Source organism: Lutjanus erythropterus, chromosome 2 (genome assembly GCF_056507025.1).
Source record: "Lutjanus erythropterus isolate fLutEry1 chromosome 2, fLutEry1.hap2, whole genome shotgun sequence".
NCBI lineage: Eukaryota > Metazoa > Chordata > Actinopteri > Lutjaniformes > Lutjanidae > Lutjanus > Lutjanus erythropterus.
Genome location: NC_139318.1, coordinates 18,499,078 through 18,517,468, shown reverse-complemented (window position 1 = coordinate 18,517,468; position 18,391 = coordinate 18,499,078). Strand labels below are relative to the sequence as shown.

The following is an 18,391-nucleotide window of genomic DNA, read 5'->3' as shown; positions in this document are numbered from 1 at the left end:
CTGCCTCCTGTGACTTTCATGGTTAATTTAAAATGCCAACACTGTCAGAAAAGTGTAGAGGACCTGGTCGGGTTAATATAAGCAACAAAGAGGAGCTGTTTGACAGTTAAGTTCATCTGTAAACTTTAACCTACTGGAGACATGCATCAAATCTGCTTTAAATGTGCAGTTTACACTTTTACCCTCGGCCTTAAATCCTTCCAGTACTGCATCCATGTACAATGACCACATACTATTTGAATGTACATAATGACCCCAATTTATTGCAAATTGGAAGACAGGTTCATGTTATCTCATGGAAATCCTCACACCCTACTTATAGGCAACTCCAGACTTTCCCCAAATATTTGTATTCCTCGCTTCAGGAAGAGTGAATAATCTAGACAGCTGTGGAAAATCTTTAGGACGACTGGACACGAACATGATGAGCCTTTAATTGGTTTGATTATTTCATCAGAAGGTGTAGAATAGAGACATCTGTACAGTGATTGGATATGAAGGAAATGGCTCTCAAATGATTCTCTCAGGGAGAATCGTGTGGTGGCTGTTTTTCTTTCAGTCTAGACGAATAAGTCACTCCTGCAATAATGTAGTCTACTGTATCACAGTCTTCTCTCATAATACTGTGAGAATTAGTTTCAAAATCAATGATTTTCTGAATGGTGCACACATGATTTACAAATGTTTTTCAAATTAGTAACCAGTCTCAGTATTCATGACTGTTAATATTGGAAGACAGGATTTTCTTGACTACTTTTCTTAAACAAATTTGAAGAGCTTGATTTAAATTAATTCTATAAACCAAATTATTTTCTAATGAATAAAAAGGGCATATAATTAATAGCTATGCATTTACTCTAGGAATTATGCAAGTCAATCAGTCAGAAGTTGATTTAAAAAAAAAAAAAAAACAGGTTCCACTCAGTAATCTACATCTTCTGTCATATAATCCAACCTCACCACACCTGTGATCTCTTATCACAAATATACAAATTCTTTTTTCCCCACTTTTTCATTTATTTATTACAATTAATTCAATGTTATCCATCACTTTGCCATATGTCAGCTACTCCTTTTTTCCATTTAAAACAAGTCCAGTATGTGACTATTCTTTAGAACCTGAATAGTCTTGGAGGTGGGCTGGGGCAGGGGAGGTGGGTGGGAAAAGTAAAGGACAGGTTTGTAGGAGGAAAGAAGGGAGGGAGGGAGTGATGTCCTCCCAGGAGCCTCTTCCATGTGAGGAGTTTTTTCATAAGCTATGTGAGATTATTTTTTTGTCTGCGTTCGTCGTTTCCTCCTCATCTTGCACTTTCAGGCCTCTCGTCTTGTTATTTTCGCTCTATTCTACGTCCTCCGCGTCGTCTCCTTGCTCTCCATCCATTAGCAAAGCGGCGTACTTACTGGCTGAGCTGAACTTCTGAAAAGGGAAAAAACACGAGACTGGATCAGTTCAGTAGCTTTGGCTGCTAAACAAATAAGAGCGTATACAAGAAAAATGTCAACTTTCTTGAGGAGCATTAATCATTAGGGATGTAGTTTTTTTTTTTTTAAGGATGTTTTTAAAAACTATAATGTATAAGGGAAGGCTGATAAAGGAGACCCTTAATGCAATGTTCAACCCAAAATCAAAAGCACATATTTTTCCTCCTTCACTCGCCAACTGAGTCACTGTGCACAAGGAATCAAGTGTTTAGTCATGGATGAGAAGCTTGATGTGCTCATGACAGCACGATATGTACAAACTCCCAATTCCACAAAAGTTGGGGCCCTTTGGAAAAGATAAATAAAAACAGAATGCAATGATTTGCTAGTCTTTTTCAACTCTCAGCTGAATACAGTACAAAGACAAGATATTTAATGTTCAAATATTGTTTTTTTGTAAATAGGTGCAACATAAGACTGGGAAACACCTATTTGGGATATTCCACAGGTAAACAAGTTAACTGGTAACAGATCAGTGTCATGATTAGTTATTACAGAGGCGTCCTTGAAACACTCAGTTCTTCATGGGTGGGTTGAGGTTAACAATTTTTTGAAACAGTGTGGGCAAGTAGTCCAACAGTTCAAGAACAATGTTTCTGAACACAAACCTTTGAGGAATGTAGGGGTTCCACCATCTACAATCTATAATATCATTAAACAAAAGTCAGAGAATCCGAAAGGGGGCGACGCCAAAAACCAACACCGAATGCCTATAAATTTGGATCCTGCAGACAGCATTGCATTTAAAATGATTGGTAGGATACAACACGGGCTCAGGAACACTTTCAAAGACTGTTGTCAGTTCGTCGCCACATCTATGAATGAAAGTTAAGACTCTACCATGCAAAGAGAAAGCAGACTCCTCTGGGACCAAGCTCATCAGAGATCGACTGAAGGAGAGTGGAAAAGTGTGCTGTGATCTGACGAGTCCACATTTCAGATTGTTTTAGGAAATCATGGATGTTGTGTTCTCTGGGCCAAAGAGGAAAAGGACCATCCAGACTGGTACCAACACCAACTTCAAAAGCGCATCAGTGATGGTATGGGGGTGTGTTAGTGTCCATGGCATCACGGGTAATTGTCACATCTGTGAAGGCCCCATTAATGCTGAAAGGTCCGTAGAGGTTTTGGAGCAACATATGCTGCCATCCAGACATCGTCTTTTTCAGGGACATCTCCACTTACTTCAGCAAGACAATGCCAAGACACATTCTGCATGTGTAACAACAGCGTGGTGCAAAATACAACAAGAGACCCCAGACTGTTGAGCATCTGAAGTTGTATATCAAGCAAGAATGAGCAAGAATTTCCCTTTTGAAACTTCAGTGATTAGTGTCCCCAGTGCCCAAATGCTTACTGAGTTGCTAAAAGAAAAAGTGATGTATCACATGTCCCTGCACAATATTTTTGGAATATGTTGCTGTCAAATGAATGAGTATGTATTTACAAAAAACAATAGATTGATCAGTTTGAATATTACACATCTCGTCTTTGTATTGTGCATAACTGAATGAAAATGATAAATCACTGCATTAAGTTTTTATTTATAATTGTACACAGCATCTAAACTTTCTATGAACTGAGGTTTGTACACTGTCTCAGCATTCTCCTTGGCTAAGCTGTAATGTCAGCACCACTCAGCTTGCCACGTGGTCATACTGTTGGCAGGTGTATTTTGGTTGAAAGAAAATAGTTCCCACATGAAACTGCTCACAACAGGTATGTGGATTATCTTGAGTAACCAGGCCATGATTTCTGCAAAGAGACCCTGCTGTTGTGCTTCTAAAATGTAGGTTTTGGCACATTGAGCACCACAAGCAGAGTACTATCTAGTTCCATTATATTCGAGAGAAGGCAGACATCTCTATATCTCCAAAACTTGTCAACTCACACAAAAACAATCTAGATGGACAATAGCACTACAGGTAAGAGGGAAAGTATATATTTTTGATTTTGGGGTGTACTGTCGCTTTAAACGAGGAGTAAATTTTGGTGACATCAGAGTCTGACTAAACCTTGGCAGTGAAGACTTACGGGGGTTGGGGTTTCTTCAAATTTCTTTGGCTCTGGGGGTGGTCTGGAGTCTCGGTCTCTTCTGTTATCCTTTCTACAATCACAATTAACACTGAGATTAAAATCTATCAGCAGAGCTTAGCACTGGAAAGTTGCTGTGAATCCATAAACACACAGCTAGAAAGACAAGCTAAAGGAGCATCATCTCAAAGCTGCTTGGCACCTAGTTCACGCTGTGCTCAGTCCTCATTTTTTGGAATACAACATCAAATAAAATTCAGAAATGTTCCAAATTTCTGTTGTACTGTTCATGTTTTAGCACTGAAATGGATCATTTCCTGTGCTACATCATGGAGATCGTAACCATTTCATATAGAAAAGGTAAAGCATTACATATGCACACCAGAAATCCTGGCGGCCATGTGTTCTCAGTGTCCACAACACTAGGAACAATGACTGCGTTATCAGTTGTGTAACTGAGCATAGGCCACTCTTTACAGATGCCCAGTCAATGTCCTCCCTGTCTCATTAACAACTTTTTGAGTTGCTAGCTTTGGATGGCTGACCTGTCTGCCTCCTTTCTTCGGTCTCTGTTGGGCCCCTCTCCTCGGCCCCGCCCTGCTCCAGGCCCTGCAGGCCCCCCTCTTGCCCGTGGGGGCCCCCGGTCCCGACGCACACCGTCAGCCTTGTTCTCATCTTAAAGAAGAAGCCAGACAGTCGAGTGAAGGGAGGTTGTTGGACTTCATACAGTAGACTACACTCACAACACACTGCAGCATCAAGAGCCAATGAGTTGGATTCAAAACGTGTTAGTCACTGATGGAGGGCCAAATGAGAGGTGCACAACTGCTTGAATGCAAGCTGACCTTGTACAGTGGAACTCATTTAATTTAAATTTGATACTGACAGGGTTCAAAATAAGCCTTTCTGTCCATCAGTCAAATGGATAGTGAATGTCCAAATGTTTTTATTAGCTGCTCAATAGTTTTCTGGCTAGTATGAGAAACAAATCAACCATCCACTCACATGATTTGCCCACATTTGGCTGGAGGCTTGTGCTCATTTTGGACCCTGGATATTACCTTAAAGTACTGCCAAAAGTTTCCAAAACAATTAAAAAAAAAATCACAAGCCCTATTCTACCACAACACTGCAGCTAATGTTGATATTCAGTGTTTTCACAACTAGCCAGATTGATTGAGTCTGAACTTGAGATTTCACTTTTTGTTCCTTTATTTGTATAACAATGCAGACTAATGAGGCATATTTTTGTGCTCCCCTTGTAATGAATACTCTCCACGGGAAGATGAGCTCATGACTGTCAGACCATCAAACATGTTCTTGCTTTGCCGATTATGTCCATTGTGATACAGATGTGAAGTAATGTGAAAACTAAGGATAACAGCTGCTCTTACATCTCCTTATATAAGTAAGCAAGTCTCAGTGGAAAACACTGGAATTCTTTAATCTAACTTATGTAATAAAACTGCATATGTACGATGACAACTTGACTTCCTGTCTGTATAGTGAATGTTCACCTTTTAAAGTCTTTACTGAATGAATTAAAAAGCTCAGATCCCCGTTTCCATACAAACCTCAGTCACCTTTTCTGGACCACACACACTTTTCAAGTCAATTTTATATGAACTCAACACTTAACTGAAGCTGTCAAACAAGTCAACAACCATCAAGGAAGAACACACAGACACTGTGTACATTTTGGACCTCAGTCCAAAATGAAAAGTCATATGGGGGCTGTTAGATGTTTTAAAATAATCTACACTGGTTGAGCAGAGAACTGTTTAGCCAGGCTAGAGATGGCAGAGCAAGTTGGTTCTTAAGTCAAACACTTGCAAGGTACAGAGTTAATTATCTCAAAAAAAAATGGTTAAAGGGACCCCATGGACCTCAGGAGATGAATCCTAAGAACTCTGTTGTGCTCAAAATTGAATGAATTTTGCCCTGACAAAAACTAATGACTTTGTTTCCTGTCATCTATAGTTTGACATTGTTTGATATGCTAACATTACAGTGTCACCTTACTAAATGTTAGCAGGTTTAGATCCAACAGCTGTGGACATGAATGTTACCTAGGAGTTTAAGAAAATACTTATGCACTTGAGTATCATGATATTATGTTTTGTGATACTAAATCGATTCTCAAAAAACAGCATCGCAATTCATGAAAAGATTTGTGGCAGTAGCTCATTTTATGTTGTTTAAAGCCCTACAGCTATATAACAGCGTTATCTGTCTTCACTGTTTGAATTGCATTAAAAAAATAAGTTAAAAATTTCAAAAAGTAATATTTAACTCAGATTTTAAACATAAGGTGGTGTGACAGTTTTCTTCGATTAGATTTAAAAAAGCAATATCACCTTACTTCAACAATATACTGAATTGTAACCCTTGTATCGTGGTAAATATTGTTTTCTTGCCAATACACAGCCCCTAATGTCAACATGCTAACATTAGGTTTTGGCTCAAAGCACAGATGAGTCGAAGAACAGTCAAAGCTGATGAAAGCCGAGTCTAATCTGACAGTGTAGAGCCGAGCCTTATGGGAGTGTGAGATGTCTTTAAACAGCACCATGCAGTGGACAAACTGCTTTGATTAAGATAACACGGCCCTTCGTCCAGCCCCAAAGTTTGCATTTTTGCTTCACTAGAGTAAACAGCAAAGATGTCTCATTTTCTTCTATTCATCAGTTTTGTTTTCTTGTGTGTAAATCTTTAGTCTCCAAGGGTTGCTAAGGTGGCTGCTGACTTTGAGTCAACTGACTTTGTTCAATCCAAACTGTCCATTATTATATATTTTTGTGGATGTATGCAAGTTTTTTTTAAAATTTTTTTCCAGTCTACACTGAAGTTTGGTTTGTGCCTAGCACTTATCAGCAGGCCTTACCTTTTCCAGATCCTCTTTCATCTGCAGAACTTGGGGAACTAAAAAGACAAAGTAAGAACATTCAGGGAAACGTACACAAAACACACGAAAATGTCTCTGAGCGGTATGTTCTTGAAAGGTTTCCTCACAGACTGTATGTCCCACTTGTCTTCTCACCTGAGTTTGGGAGGAGCTGAGCCACTCGGGGAGACAGGAGAGACTGGAATTCGTCCGTCACCATCGCTTGAGCCTGTGCTGGCTGCACTTCTCTTGGCCCAGGCATTCTCCTTGGGAGGAGGTGCAGGCATCACCTTCAGGGGCTCCTTAGAGGAGCTGTTGGAGGGGGGATGGGAGGCCCCAGGGGAGGAGGGCTCACCTTCTCTCCCATGGAAAACCTCATTCTCCCCAGAGCGCTCGCTATCTCGACACCGGGACCCTGGTGGATACAAAGAGGGGCAAGTTGATTCCTACCGTTTCATCATTTTTCACTGTTTTTCCCACTTGAGATATTCACAATGTTTAAGTTTGTCTTGGTTATTAAAGCTTATTTTTCTCACTCATGGTGCAGAAGGATTGTATTTCGGAGTATCTCACCTCTTCCAGAAGTGCTTCCTTGCTGTGAAGACTCACTTCCTGTGCGAGATCGCTGAGTATGAGATTCCTCATTGCGCCAGCTTGGATCCCTGAAAACAAACAAACAAAAAAAAGTTTACACAAGCCTGCAAACTTCAGTGGGATGAAAGAAGTCCACAGATCCGAGTTTGCAGCATTCTTACAAAAAACTAAAATGTAAGCATAAGCATAAATAATATGAACTACTCTCAAAATAGGGACTATGTACAGGTCTGGCACATAGGATTTAGTGGCATCTAGCAATGCAAACACCTTGTGTCACCCTCCCCTTCCATGTATGTAGGGACAGGCCCAAAAAATTGGATTGGGCCCTTTAATGACATAAATCCAGCCTATTGTGTTTATTAAAACAATATTTTTCTAAGTTTATTACTTTTTACATTAGGAGGCAAACAAGCACATTCATTGCTCTCCTCCACCTCATTGTTAAGCAGACACTCATTTTAAAGAGTTAACTCAGGATATTTAAGTTAATGAAACTGAATTAAAAAAGATGCTACACGTGACAATGTGTTTATTAAAACAAAATATTTCTTCTGCTACTTCCTGTTTCATGTATTTTTGTCCATAATGTTTCTTTTCAAATTGTGAAAACTAATAAAGTGGAGAAAAAACATATGCATTGTTCTGCACATTCAACCTTACAGGTGTGCCACAAGAAATGTAAACATCTGGCCTCTTGGCACTGTACTTTTTTCAAATCTAGCCCTTTAAAAAAAAGTGAGAATAGGCCTGTAGAACCTACAGTGCCTGTGAAGCTTGTGAAAAAAGTGAAAGTCCCTATCTAGAGCTAGTGTTTGGTTTGTCCATTCTATTCATGCTACTGCACAAATGTGGCGACCACCGTGGAAGAAGGCCCTCTGTACATATAAACAGCTCATTCTAAAGTAACAAAAACATAACCCTTATTTTCAGCTGATTATAAAAAAAAGGCTTATTAACATTACATTCTTCAAATAAATCCCCCATACACTGTACACACTGGACCCTTAAAAATCTGTACTTTGGACTCAGCAAGGATTATGTAATAACCATCCATGTGTCAACCCCTGACCTGTCTCGCATCTTTCTGTCAGGTCCCCGGCCTTTGTCCTCTTCCAGCTGCCTCTGCAGCCTCTCTTCTTGCTTCTTTAGCCTCTCCTCCACCTCCCTCTCCCTGGCTGCCGTGTCAACTGGCTTGGCAGCACCAAAGATGGATGAGGCCCTGCTGCTGGAGCTCGGAGCTGCAGCTGGGGAGGTACCGCCGCCGCCACCACCACCGCCGCCGCCACTACCTTCCTCCTCCTTGGGCACACTGCGGGGCTTCAGGTTCAACTTGGGTCTCTGCTGAGGAGCTGGTGTGAGAACATGTGAGGAGAATGATATTAATACGGAGGTCTGTGGCTGTAAACAGCTAAACATGGTGTCAAACTCTACGTTTTGACAAAAAACAAACCAGCTTCAAAACAGATCCTAATGAGTGAAATTATGTCAACATAATTTGTAACTTTAAATATTACTTTCATTTACATTTTATTAAATGAGTTTATGGTGAATAAACCAAACTTTCTGCCAAATGTGACTCAAACAGTCACCAACATTCAATTAACTTTATTTGAGATGACAAGTTAATACACAGTGTATTTATATATTGAACACTGACCTCTCTCCTCACGCCTCTCATCCCGTCTTTCGTACCGGTCTTCACGGTCACCATAACGATCCCGGTCCCCATAACGATCACTGCTACCCCGACTGTCATCATAATCACGACGGAAACCACTGCCAAAGGCCCGGCGACCTCCACCACCACCACGGGAGTCATAACCTAGAAGGAAAGCAGGAGAGAAAACAGGTATAAGATGAAAATAAAGATGGAAAGCGTATAAAAGGTTGCAGCAAGGAAATCAGGCATGTTAAGGAACACTTTCGGGCTTTTATAATCAGGAAGCCAAATGACGCAGCTAGGTGAATCAAAATGGCAACCCAGGGTCCAAGAGAAGTACATGCAGAATGACAGACCTCCTCTGTCATAGTCTCTGCGGTCCCTGTCGTCATAGCGATCCCGGTAGCGGTCTCTTCCTCCGTCGTAGCGGTCATTGTCCCGTCTTGGCCCATCTCTGTAACGATCCGACTCATAACGATCCCGTGATCCTGCAAGAAATGTCACGGAATAACAATGTTTCACATATGAAAGTCATCTGCTGGTGACCTGTTGGTCTGGCTGTTCAGTCTATAAGGTGGACATGCCACATTTTCAGTTGAGTAAACATTTTGGATAAAGAATTAATATAGATTGCACTTTTTAAAATTTGATTCAAATCACTTCGTTTGCCCCCGAGATGAAATTGCAGAGGCACTCAGAGCAGTAATTAACAAGTTGCACAATACAGGAAACATTTAAATATATATGGAAAAATATGAAAAAAGATACACACATATACAGTGCTTAAGTATGTTTTTACAACTGAAAAGCCTAGTTAGATTGGGACTGACACTAGTGATATTAAAAAATAGGACCATTCTATCAAAACTGTTTACAGGATTATCCTGGGCTCAAGGATGAAAAGAGCATGAACTAAGCCCACTCTGACTCACTCTCTCCGAAGGCATCATCTCTCCTGTGAGGTCCATCGTCGGCGTCTACACTGGGCCGAGCCCTCCAGTCAGTGTCTGTCTTGTCAGGACCCATGTCCGACATCCGTCCGCCCCTGTCTCGGCCTCCCATAGATCTGTCATTGTCTCTCTCTGGGTTGTGAGGAAAACACAGAGGAGACGTTAAGTGTAGTTTAAGAATATGAAGGCTGAAGGACCTACTTCAGAGTCCCAGAGGCCACAGCTAAAAACAATAAAGAAAAAAAAACCAAAACAAAAAAACCTTGCAATGTACCTTTATCGTTAGACTGGTCTGCAATATCCACACGAATCCTTCGATTTCCAAGGTTCTGTTGGCATGAACAAACGGGGGGGCAAATAATTAGAAATTCTCCTGTATATTGAAAGAACCTGACTATCTTTCATTTATGAATTGAGGGTGATAAAACCAAAGTCTTATTGGTTCCTCTCACCTCTTCATTAAGACTAAGAGCCCTCAGGAGGGAATCCACATCGTCAAATTCAGCGTAGCCAAAGCCCTTCAGCCTCTCTGGGTTACTGGGCTCTCGAGGCAGGCGCACTGCACTGATCTGGAGATGAAGACAGTGACAGAATGATGTCTTAAAGAATGCAGAGCTGTACACTTCACCTAAACAAGGTCAGGAGAAACAGCAGTACACAAATGAAAAATATGGAAGAAACTGGTTGAATTGGTGACGGAGGAAATTCCAGATGAAAATTTTTGTCATCAATTTCTGACCCTTCCCTTGATAAAAAGTTCACTTGGTGTGACGATCAGTTAAGAGCTGTATATATTTTCAGCAATGTTTCAAATGGTATGTGAATGTTTCTGATGCACTAAGATTCAGAAATGAATGAGTGGTTTGAAGGCGTTTTATGACCCTCAAACTGTTTCCAAAACAGCACTCTCACACAGCTTGGTTTTTGGAAGCTCTGTCATGTGTAAAAGATTTTTTTTCTCCAACATTCCTGGCTACATGAGGAAACTGACATAAGAACATCATTTGAAGTACTCCTTTGATGCTCATCCAATATGACAAACAGTTTGAAAAAGCCCGTTCAGGAGCCTATTTAACTATATGTCTATAGATACAAAGGGGGGAGAAAAGAAACAAGGTAAACAAGTGTGTCGTGTTTTTATTGCTGAACAAACTCAGTGGCCCTGCAGTGTGTGAGCTATAACAGGCCTGAGGGCTGGGTAGGACAGGGTAAACTAAAATACTTAAAAAATAAATATTTAAATTACATATGTGTTTGAATGCTGACAAGCCTGATAAGCTGTTCAGTTGAGTTAAGTGTTCACAGCTGCTGTATAGAGAAGTAAAGACTGAACGTGTCACTTAAGGTCCACTGGTTGAGTCGCCTTGTGAAACAAAGTGTTGCACTAGTTGCGACCACCATGTGCTACACATTATATGCCCTACACTGCATATGTCTGCTTGCTACACCTACTGCCAAGCCGCGGAAGAAGTCTTTGATCGAGTCCTCAGTGACATCATAGGGCAGGTTCCCCAGGAAGGCCGTGTATGGCGGGCTGCGGGGCAGTCGAGACCGGTCGATATTGGGTTCACGAGCCGATCTAGGCGCTGTGGGTAGGATGGAGCGGTCAATGGGCGGTGCCCGGTAGCTATCCTCCTCCGTGTGCCATGAAGTGGAGACTGGGGAGATAAGAAGAGGAAAATTTTCACAAACTAACCTAAAACTTTGTTTCAGTTTCTCTGACAGTTCAGTTCTTCTTTTCTGTCACAGGCAACATTCCAAAAAAGACTTTGTATTATTTCACAGATCAGCATCCGAATACATAAAGACAATACAACAAGGCAAATGCCAAACTTCAAAATGACTGAGTGTGACGAATAGATACAGCTGACTGGAAATCCTTTAGATACACATCATAACAAATTTAACTTGATAAAAATGAAAAACATTAAGTGGAAAGCAAAAAGAGGGCTACCAAAGGCTTGATGCTGAAACATTTGTTTATTTTAAGGTCTAAAACCAATAAAGTGCCTTTACTGCCATGCTGTGACACTTCAATTGTTTTAAGAAACTGCCTTGGAGGGGTTTTTTGTGATTTCTGAGTAAAAGATATTAAGTATCAGAAATTAAATTATCCAGAAATGTCATGCAAGTACTCTTTGGCACAATTTTGTATGATTTTCTCTCAGGTTTAGTAGCTACACATCGTGTGATCACATGATGTGTTGCTTTAGCAAGAGAGGGACCACAGAATACATATTGAGTAATCTGTTCATGAATCATAATTGTGAGGTTCAGCACCAGAAATCTGACAAAACCATGTGTGGACTAGATGTATCATGAGTATGACAACATTGTAGAAGCCACATAATGAATTGGCAGAGAACCTGCATCCAGAGAGCAAAATCTCATAGCTGATAACAGAAAAAATGAATTTATTTGACTAACCCTATCATGCAGTTTATAACATGGAGTTTTGATGATTAATTGAATATCGCAGGTTTCAATCCTCACTATCCAAATTGTCATTTAATATTCAAAATGGCCATCCCAACCTTGTTCAATTGAGTTGGTTGATTCCTTTCAAAACAATTGGAAAATAGTGTAATTGTAGGCTTAAAGTTGAGACATGGAGCTCAAACAGCAGTGCAGGCCCAACAGTTTCTGCAAAATGTAGTAATGTCATCATTTGTAATGTGCAAGTGTATTTCTTTACTTTGTTACACTTGATGTGGCATGTTTATAGACTATCTATCTTAGACAACGTGCATTTAAAGGGCATAGTTTATGTTTAGAAGAAGAAAGTATCATCTTCATATAAGTAGACACTTCACAGCAATATTAAATCAAAAAACCGATGTCAACTGCCTCTACATAGTTCATAAATCTGTGTGACCTTTTACTGCTGTATACCTTAAAAAACCTGGGAAAAAGGCAGATACCAATCTACATCCAACCAAATGTTGATGGCATTACCAGTTTGACTGCCTTCTTCAACACATTTTCATTTCTCCCCACTCAACTAAGAGATAACCTGAGTCAGTAGAGATGATGATATTGATTTTACTGTGACAGATGCAAAGAATGCAAGATAGAGACTGTATTTCAGTGGGTGCTCACCATCGCCGTCCAGGTCGTCAGTCTCATCAGCCCAGCTAGTGGACTTGGTCGGGTAGCTGGGGGCCATGCTGCTGCCTCCACTGTCCTCTGCCAGGAAGTCAGTTAGGGTAAGGGTCTTCCCCTTCTTATTCTTCTTCTTAGCTAAAAGGGAGATGAACAAGAGTACACAGTCAGCCATGGGAGAAAAATGCTGGGGCAGGGGTTTGTTGCCCATTTGATATCTGTTAAGGAACTCTTTAAAGCCTTTAGCCACACCCCACTCTTTTCTTTATTTTAAAATATCCATTAATGATAAGAAAATGAACCTTTATTTAATAAATTTAACATGTTTTTTTTTTTTTTAAACTACATATGGCAAAGGATCCCCCCCCCCCCCCCCCCACACACACACACAGTTTGGGAAAAGCACCAGATGTTACAGGTGGTGTGTAAAAAAATATAATTACAGTGTCAAAAGTGATGTCAGTATGGCTTCACTCGTTTATATTACATTTCAACTATTACTCTGAACATTTACCAGTGAAGTTTTGCAAAATGTAGTTATTAAAGCAGTGAAATGCTGTGTGACTTAAAGATTCATTCTTCAACCCCAACACAACAGCCTTGTTTGTGTGTCTCTCCACTCATGTGGGCAGCTGCATCTCTGCATGACAAACACTATTTGTGAGACGTTGTCCACTGTGTCCAGCCAAGCCAGATAAGGGGACTGCTGCAATGTGTGAGTGATAACAAAAATACTGACTTATTTTCCTGGTGGAAAGTAATCGCACAGGGAGTGGTCTGCATGTCCCAACTGTCACAGCACAGCAGGACAGAAAAGACTCCAAAGGTGCTTCACACCTAATTTTGTTAGGACCATGGTCAATTTGCTGGTTGGTACAGTTTCTTTGGGTTGGTGTAAAAGCTTTCAATTGATCCCAGGGGTAGACCAAACCATTCAGAGACTGTTTTAAAAGGTGGAACTCTGTCCAGTTCCAAGTGGACTCACTGCAATTTCTTGTGATGTGAAAACAACTAAAGGATTTTCTGATAGCAGAAATATGATTTTTAGCATGGTTTCAAAAGCTTAGTTACAAATAAATTTATCTGCTTCTTGTGAAATCTGTTCAGGAAGCAAACTTATTATAGGCCATGTAAAGGCTATGTATATCCAAACAAATCAGTTAATAACCATTGCAAAACATATGCACATTAGCACAGACATATTTTCCCTGATTAACAAGTTAAAAGCTGTTAAAACTGCTGTGCTTATATGGTGTATACTTTGTCAGTTCATTAAGTCCTGAAATCATTACTCTGCAAGACACCTCCTTTTTGGCCTGTCTCTACCTGTTAGTCATGATTCATAATGGCCATGCTATGGTCAAGTAATACTAATAATGCTTATAATCAGTTATTTCTTTGTGGCAGCAAAGAAAATAAATATACACATCAAAAGCATTACAGTGCTGCAGAAACTTCTGTCAGTCACTGGAATTTGATTTCATCACATGAGTCCTGATGATGCACTGATGAGGAGGATGACAGTTACCAAAACTGTCCAATCAGCAAACTACCTGTCAGCCTGTAATCATTCATGTTTACTCTGCTTTGTTTGTTTGTAAAAAACGTCAATATGGACCAGGACTAAAATGCAACAATGCTTCTATTTTTTCCCAGACCAAATTAACCCAGATACAGGTGTGAAAACACCCCTGGAGCAAAGTGCAATAACTGTGGCTTGTTCAAGCCACTGCGCTGCCTGTCTGCTGCATTTTCAAGGAATGCACCTTGGAGTGTGAATCAACAGGCGTGTATATTCATTATAGAACATTCCTCGTGCTGACTGTTTGTGTGGCAAACCGCTACCGACTGGTTAACACAGCTCACCTCACAGAGCAGGTCTGGTTTGTTTTGGTCTGAGGCAGAGAAAAGGGGAGCGACAAAGCTGGCTGTGAGCTTTATTGTGAAAATCACAGCTGTCAGGACATTCTTTACACACATCGTTACAAAACGTACACACGTGCACAGAGCAACACACACGGTTTAAAACTATCCCCGGTACACAATGCTCAGTCATTGTTTACTACTGACAGGCCAAATTAACTGGCCTTGACTTCTTGTACCCTTTGAAACCTAAAAACATATACTGACTGACGGTTTATTAGCTTTCCTAGCACATGACATTAGCTTGCTGGGAGCTATCTAACGTTAACTTTTGGGAGTATTGACTTCTGCTAAAGCTACTGTATCATAACAGCTGTGAGGCAAAGAGTGGTAGGTTGTTTGTTTGCTATCTACGCAGGTCGCTTTTGTCTTTATGCCGATGCGGGCTTAGTCAGCACAGGACTGCTGACGGGGGAAGTATCCTTGCTTAGCTGGCTAGGTTTTAGGGCCTAGCGCACGTCGCAGCGCCACGATCCAAGTGCGCCATCACCGGCGCAAGACTCGGCCGGCCGGATGGGACGGCTAAAAGTTGTGAAGCTGCTAGGCCAAGTGTTTAGGATGCGACCCAACAGGCCCAGCTGCCCCGCTCCATCAAACACCGATAGCAGGGAGCCAGGCTGCACACGTGGGGAGCCTCCTCGGGCTGCCCGGACTCCTCGGCCCAACCCCTCCTCCACGAAACGCGCTTGCGCCCGATGCTGATCTCCTGTGAGCGCCACGGCGAGCCCCGCTATGGGCATACAATGTGCCAGCTCTGCACGCAGTCACACACATTTCATAACATGTCACACAATGTCCAAAACATATAACGCCGTGTAAACTCAAGAGCAGACAACCCAAACACCGCGATTACATTTTTCACGGGAGAGGACCGCATGTAACGTGTCGGTTAAAAAATTTCAGATTGTGCAAGCCGTTGCTTCGTTCATTCGCCTTCCTCCAGCAGTTGCGTCTTTACCGGGCCAAAACAACCGACCATCCGGTATATACGCGCCGGACAACGACGCGAACTAATAACACAAGTCGTTAACAGTCCTGAAACTTAACGTGTTTCAATATATCGTGGTTTAACCCGCTGAAATTCCCCCCAACCGACCCAGATCGTTCACCCTCATAAACCTCACCTGACGCCGCCATGTTGGAGAGCGAGTTCGTAGTAGTTCCCGGATGGAGGCGTCAGAGGTTTATTATCGGGAGCGCGCATCGGCGTTCACGGCCTGCCTCCTCCCTTGTTTTGCTCACATCTGCTAGACTATGATGACTGACATTTCCTTTTCACTACTTCTATTCAGTCATCTGTCACTGAACTAACTCTATCTGTAACTCTTACACTTGTCATATGTGCATAATATTCTTTGTTAACCTCCAAAATGGGTATTGAAATTGTGAACAAGTAAATAATTAAAGTTGCTTCATGAGTCCCATGACTTAAGTCCGACTTTTTTTTTGAAAAACAAAACTATCACATATAATTTGACAGGTTTGGGGAGTAACAGATTACTTGAAATGTGATTTTATAATCCGCATTCAAAAAAGGTAACTGTAATTACAGTTAAAGAAAAAAAAAGATGTAATCAGATTGCAGTTGAATTTTGTAAAACGTTGAACTATTTGGCAGGATTACAATTTAAAATACATTTTATTTACAGTGTTCACACTTTATAACATTCACAAGTCTCCCACCAGCAGTCTGGTCTCAGTGAAACCAGCTAATCTTACAGTTGTCAATTCCTTATCATGTCCCCAGGTGAAAAAATGCTTCACTGTGTCATACTGTATGTCAACATTATTATGAATTTAAGTTAGGAGGAACAATCAAGTTCAAAAGTATCCTATACATTCATGCTTAGCTGTCAGGGATGATAGCACATGCAGTCATGATTCTGGGATTTGAATGAGGCTCAACCCAGACCTCGGTAACCTACATACATTATGATGCATATTTGACATCAATACGATATATGAACATATAACCATGTGAAAGGGTTTCCATAAAATAGTTATTGGATGACTGCTGCATCCATTCAAATGCAAGGACCAATGCATAGACATAAATAAAGATGGACACCGCGTCTCTACTTTCTCCCACTGTACAAAAGTGAAGCCTGAAATCCCAGATATGAGCAATGCCATCCTGCACTGGTCATTCAGAGTCAGTAGCAATCAGTTTCCACCCACACACCCGGCCAACTCAAACACAAGTAGAACTCAGCTGTCAATACACTGACTTGGACCTTGAAACAGAAAATTCTGCACTTTTTATGAGGATGCCCAGTCAATGTTTATGGTAAATGTAGTCTTATAATAGCAATAATTTCTGCAATGCAAAATCTGTTGGTCTTCCTGAATCCAGTGATGTTGTTAAGGAACCACTACAGGCTATTTCAGCTTGGATTTCTTAGTCTCTGCCTCTTGGTATCCAGAGGACTTGCTAGATGAGTGTTTTTGTCACCTAATGCTATGTTTTGGCAAACAAAGTAATAACAATAGGGGTTAGGGGTATGATGGGCATGAGCATCACAAGCTCACTTGCAATCAGTTCTGGTACATGTAGTTACTGCCTGCATGGCTCTGCAAGCAAGGGAAGAAATTTTCCTGGGTGAATACAGCACACTTGGAAGAATTTATTTTTTAAATTGACTTCATTTACCATCAACACTGATTTGACTTCAATGTGAAAAGTGTAGAATTTTCCTTATAAAAGTGCTGCTTGAACAAATAAGAGCTGTCATCAATTATAGCGCATAGATCTTGGTATATTCATATATTTGTACATTAAGTAATTTAAAGACACTCTTTACCACTGTTATAACATCATATATTATATCTCTGGACTAATGCATTACTATGTGAACAGCATTTTAGTGCTGACAGATTCTACAACTTTGTTGTGAAGTTAACAATGCGTCATGTTTTATGAATTTATCCTTAATGTACAACCTTCATCTGCAAACTAGATGTCAAATGAATGCAGTGGAGAAATAATAAAAAAATATTTTTTTTCCCTCTGAAATGTAAGTATAAAGTGGCATTCATAGCAATGAATGATTCAAATGTTGATGTTAGTAGTGAGTTTAGAGCATTAACATTGAGTGAACAAAGGTCTGCACTGTATTTCAAATTACATTCTTCATATACATCAGTTTGTCAAAGATATAAACAGGAAGCTGATTGAGACCAAATCAGATCTAAACAGCAAGTTCATATTTTTGATTTTGTATTTGACAGTGAATATGACTCTGAGGGTTAGTACTTTCACCTCACAATGAAAGGACTGTGGGTTCAAATCACCCCCCTTCCTGTGTGGACATTACATGCTATGTTAACACATTCTCCTTCTGCTTGCGTGGCTTTCCTCTTGATTCGCTGGTCTCCTCCACCATCAACAAATTTCTCCTGTCACTATGCATGATCAAGGGCATATATTAGAGACGGAGAGAATCATAGGTTCCCATAAGGGAAGCCAAAGCATTTCAGTTGCCCCCCGGTGGAGAGCACCAGTACAAGCCATGAGTCCTGCCTCCCCATGTTAAAAGATAACACATGCGCCGAACTCAAACTTCAAACTACACGCTAACTAAATTAAATAAAACTTTCCTAAAGATCGTTTCATTCATTTTTGGTGGGTCTTGTACAATGATGTTTATCTAAGTGTAATTTTTTGTCATCAGTTTGATTAGTTATTTGATGATATTTAAGCACAGTGAAATAAAATAAAAAATAATATTCCCCCCATCTGCTAGATGTTTTTGTCAGCAT

At 40.6% G+C, this 18,391-nt stretch overlaps 1 protein-coding gene across 4 annotated transcripts; it reads right to left on the bottom strand.

The window, feature by feature from the left end:
• Positions 1 to 235: 235 nt before the first annotated feature.
• eif4ba (eukaryotic translation initiation factor 4Ba) lies at positions 236 to 15,906 on the bottom strand. 4 transcript variants are annotated; one of them, XM_084730503.1, is made up of 15 exons: positions 15,757 to 15,906; positions 12,707 to 12,847; positions 11,060 to 11,265; positions 10,060 to 10,176; positions 9,882 to 9,936; positions 9,590 to 9,739; positions 9,014 to 9,145; positions 8,655 to 8,819; positions 8,067 to 8,346; positions 6,974 to 7,062; positions 6,557 to 6,815; positions 6,401 to 6,438; positions 4,062 to 4,191; positions 3,517 to 3,589; positions 236 to 1,417 (listed from the first exon to the last, which is right to left on the bottom strand). In XM_084730503.1, the coding sequence occupies exons 1-15, from the start codon at positions 15,767 to 15,769 to the stop codon at positions 1,340 to 1,342; spliced, it is 1,926 nt and encodes a 641-aa protein (XP_084586629.1). In that variant the 5' UTR covers positions 15,770 to 15,906; the 3' UTR covers positions 236 to 1,339. The 4 variants fall into 4 exon arrangements, with proteins under 4 accessions (XP_084586629.1, XP_084586637.1, XP_084586648.1 ...); XM_084730511.1 differs by lacking the exon at positions 3,517 to 3,589; XM_084730522.1 differs by lacking the exon at positions 4,062 to 4,191.
• Between the last annotated feature and the right edge of the window lie 2,485 nt (positions 15,907 to 18,391).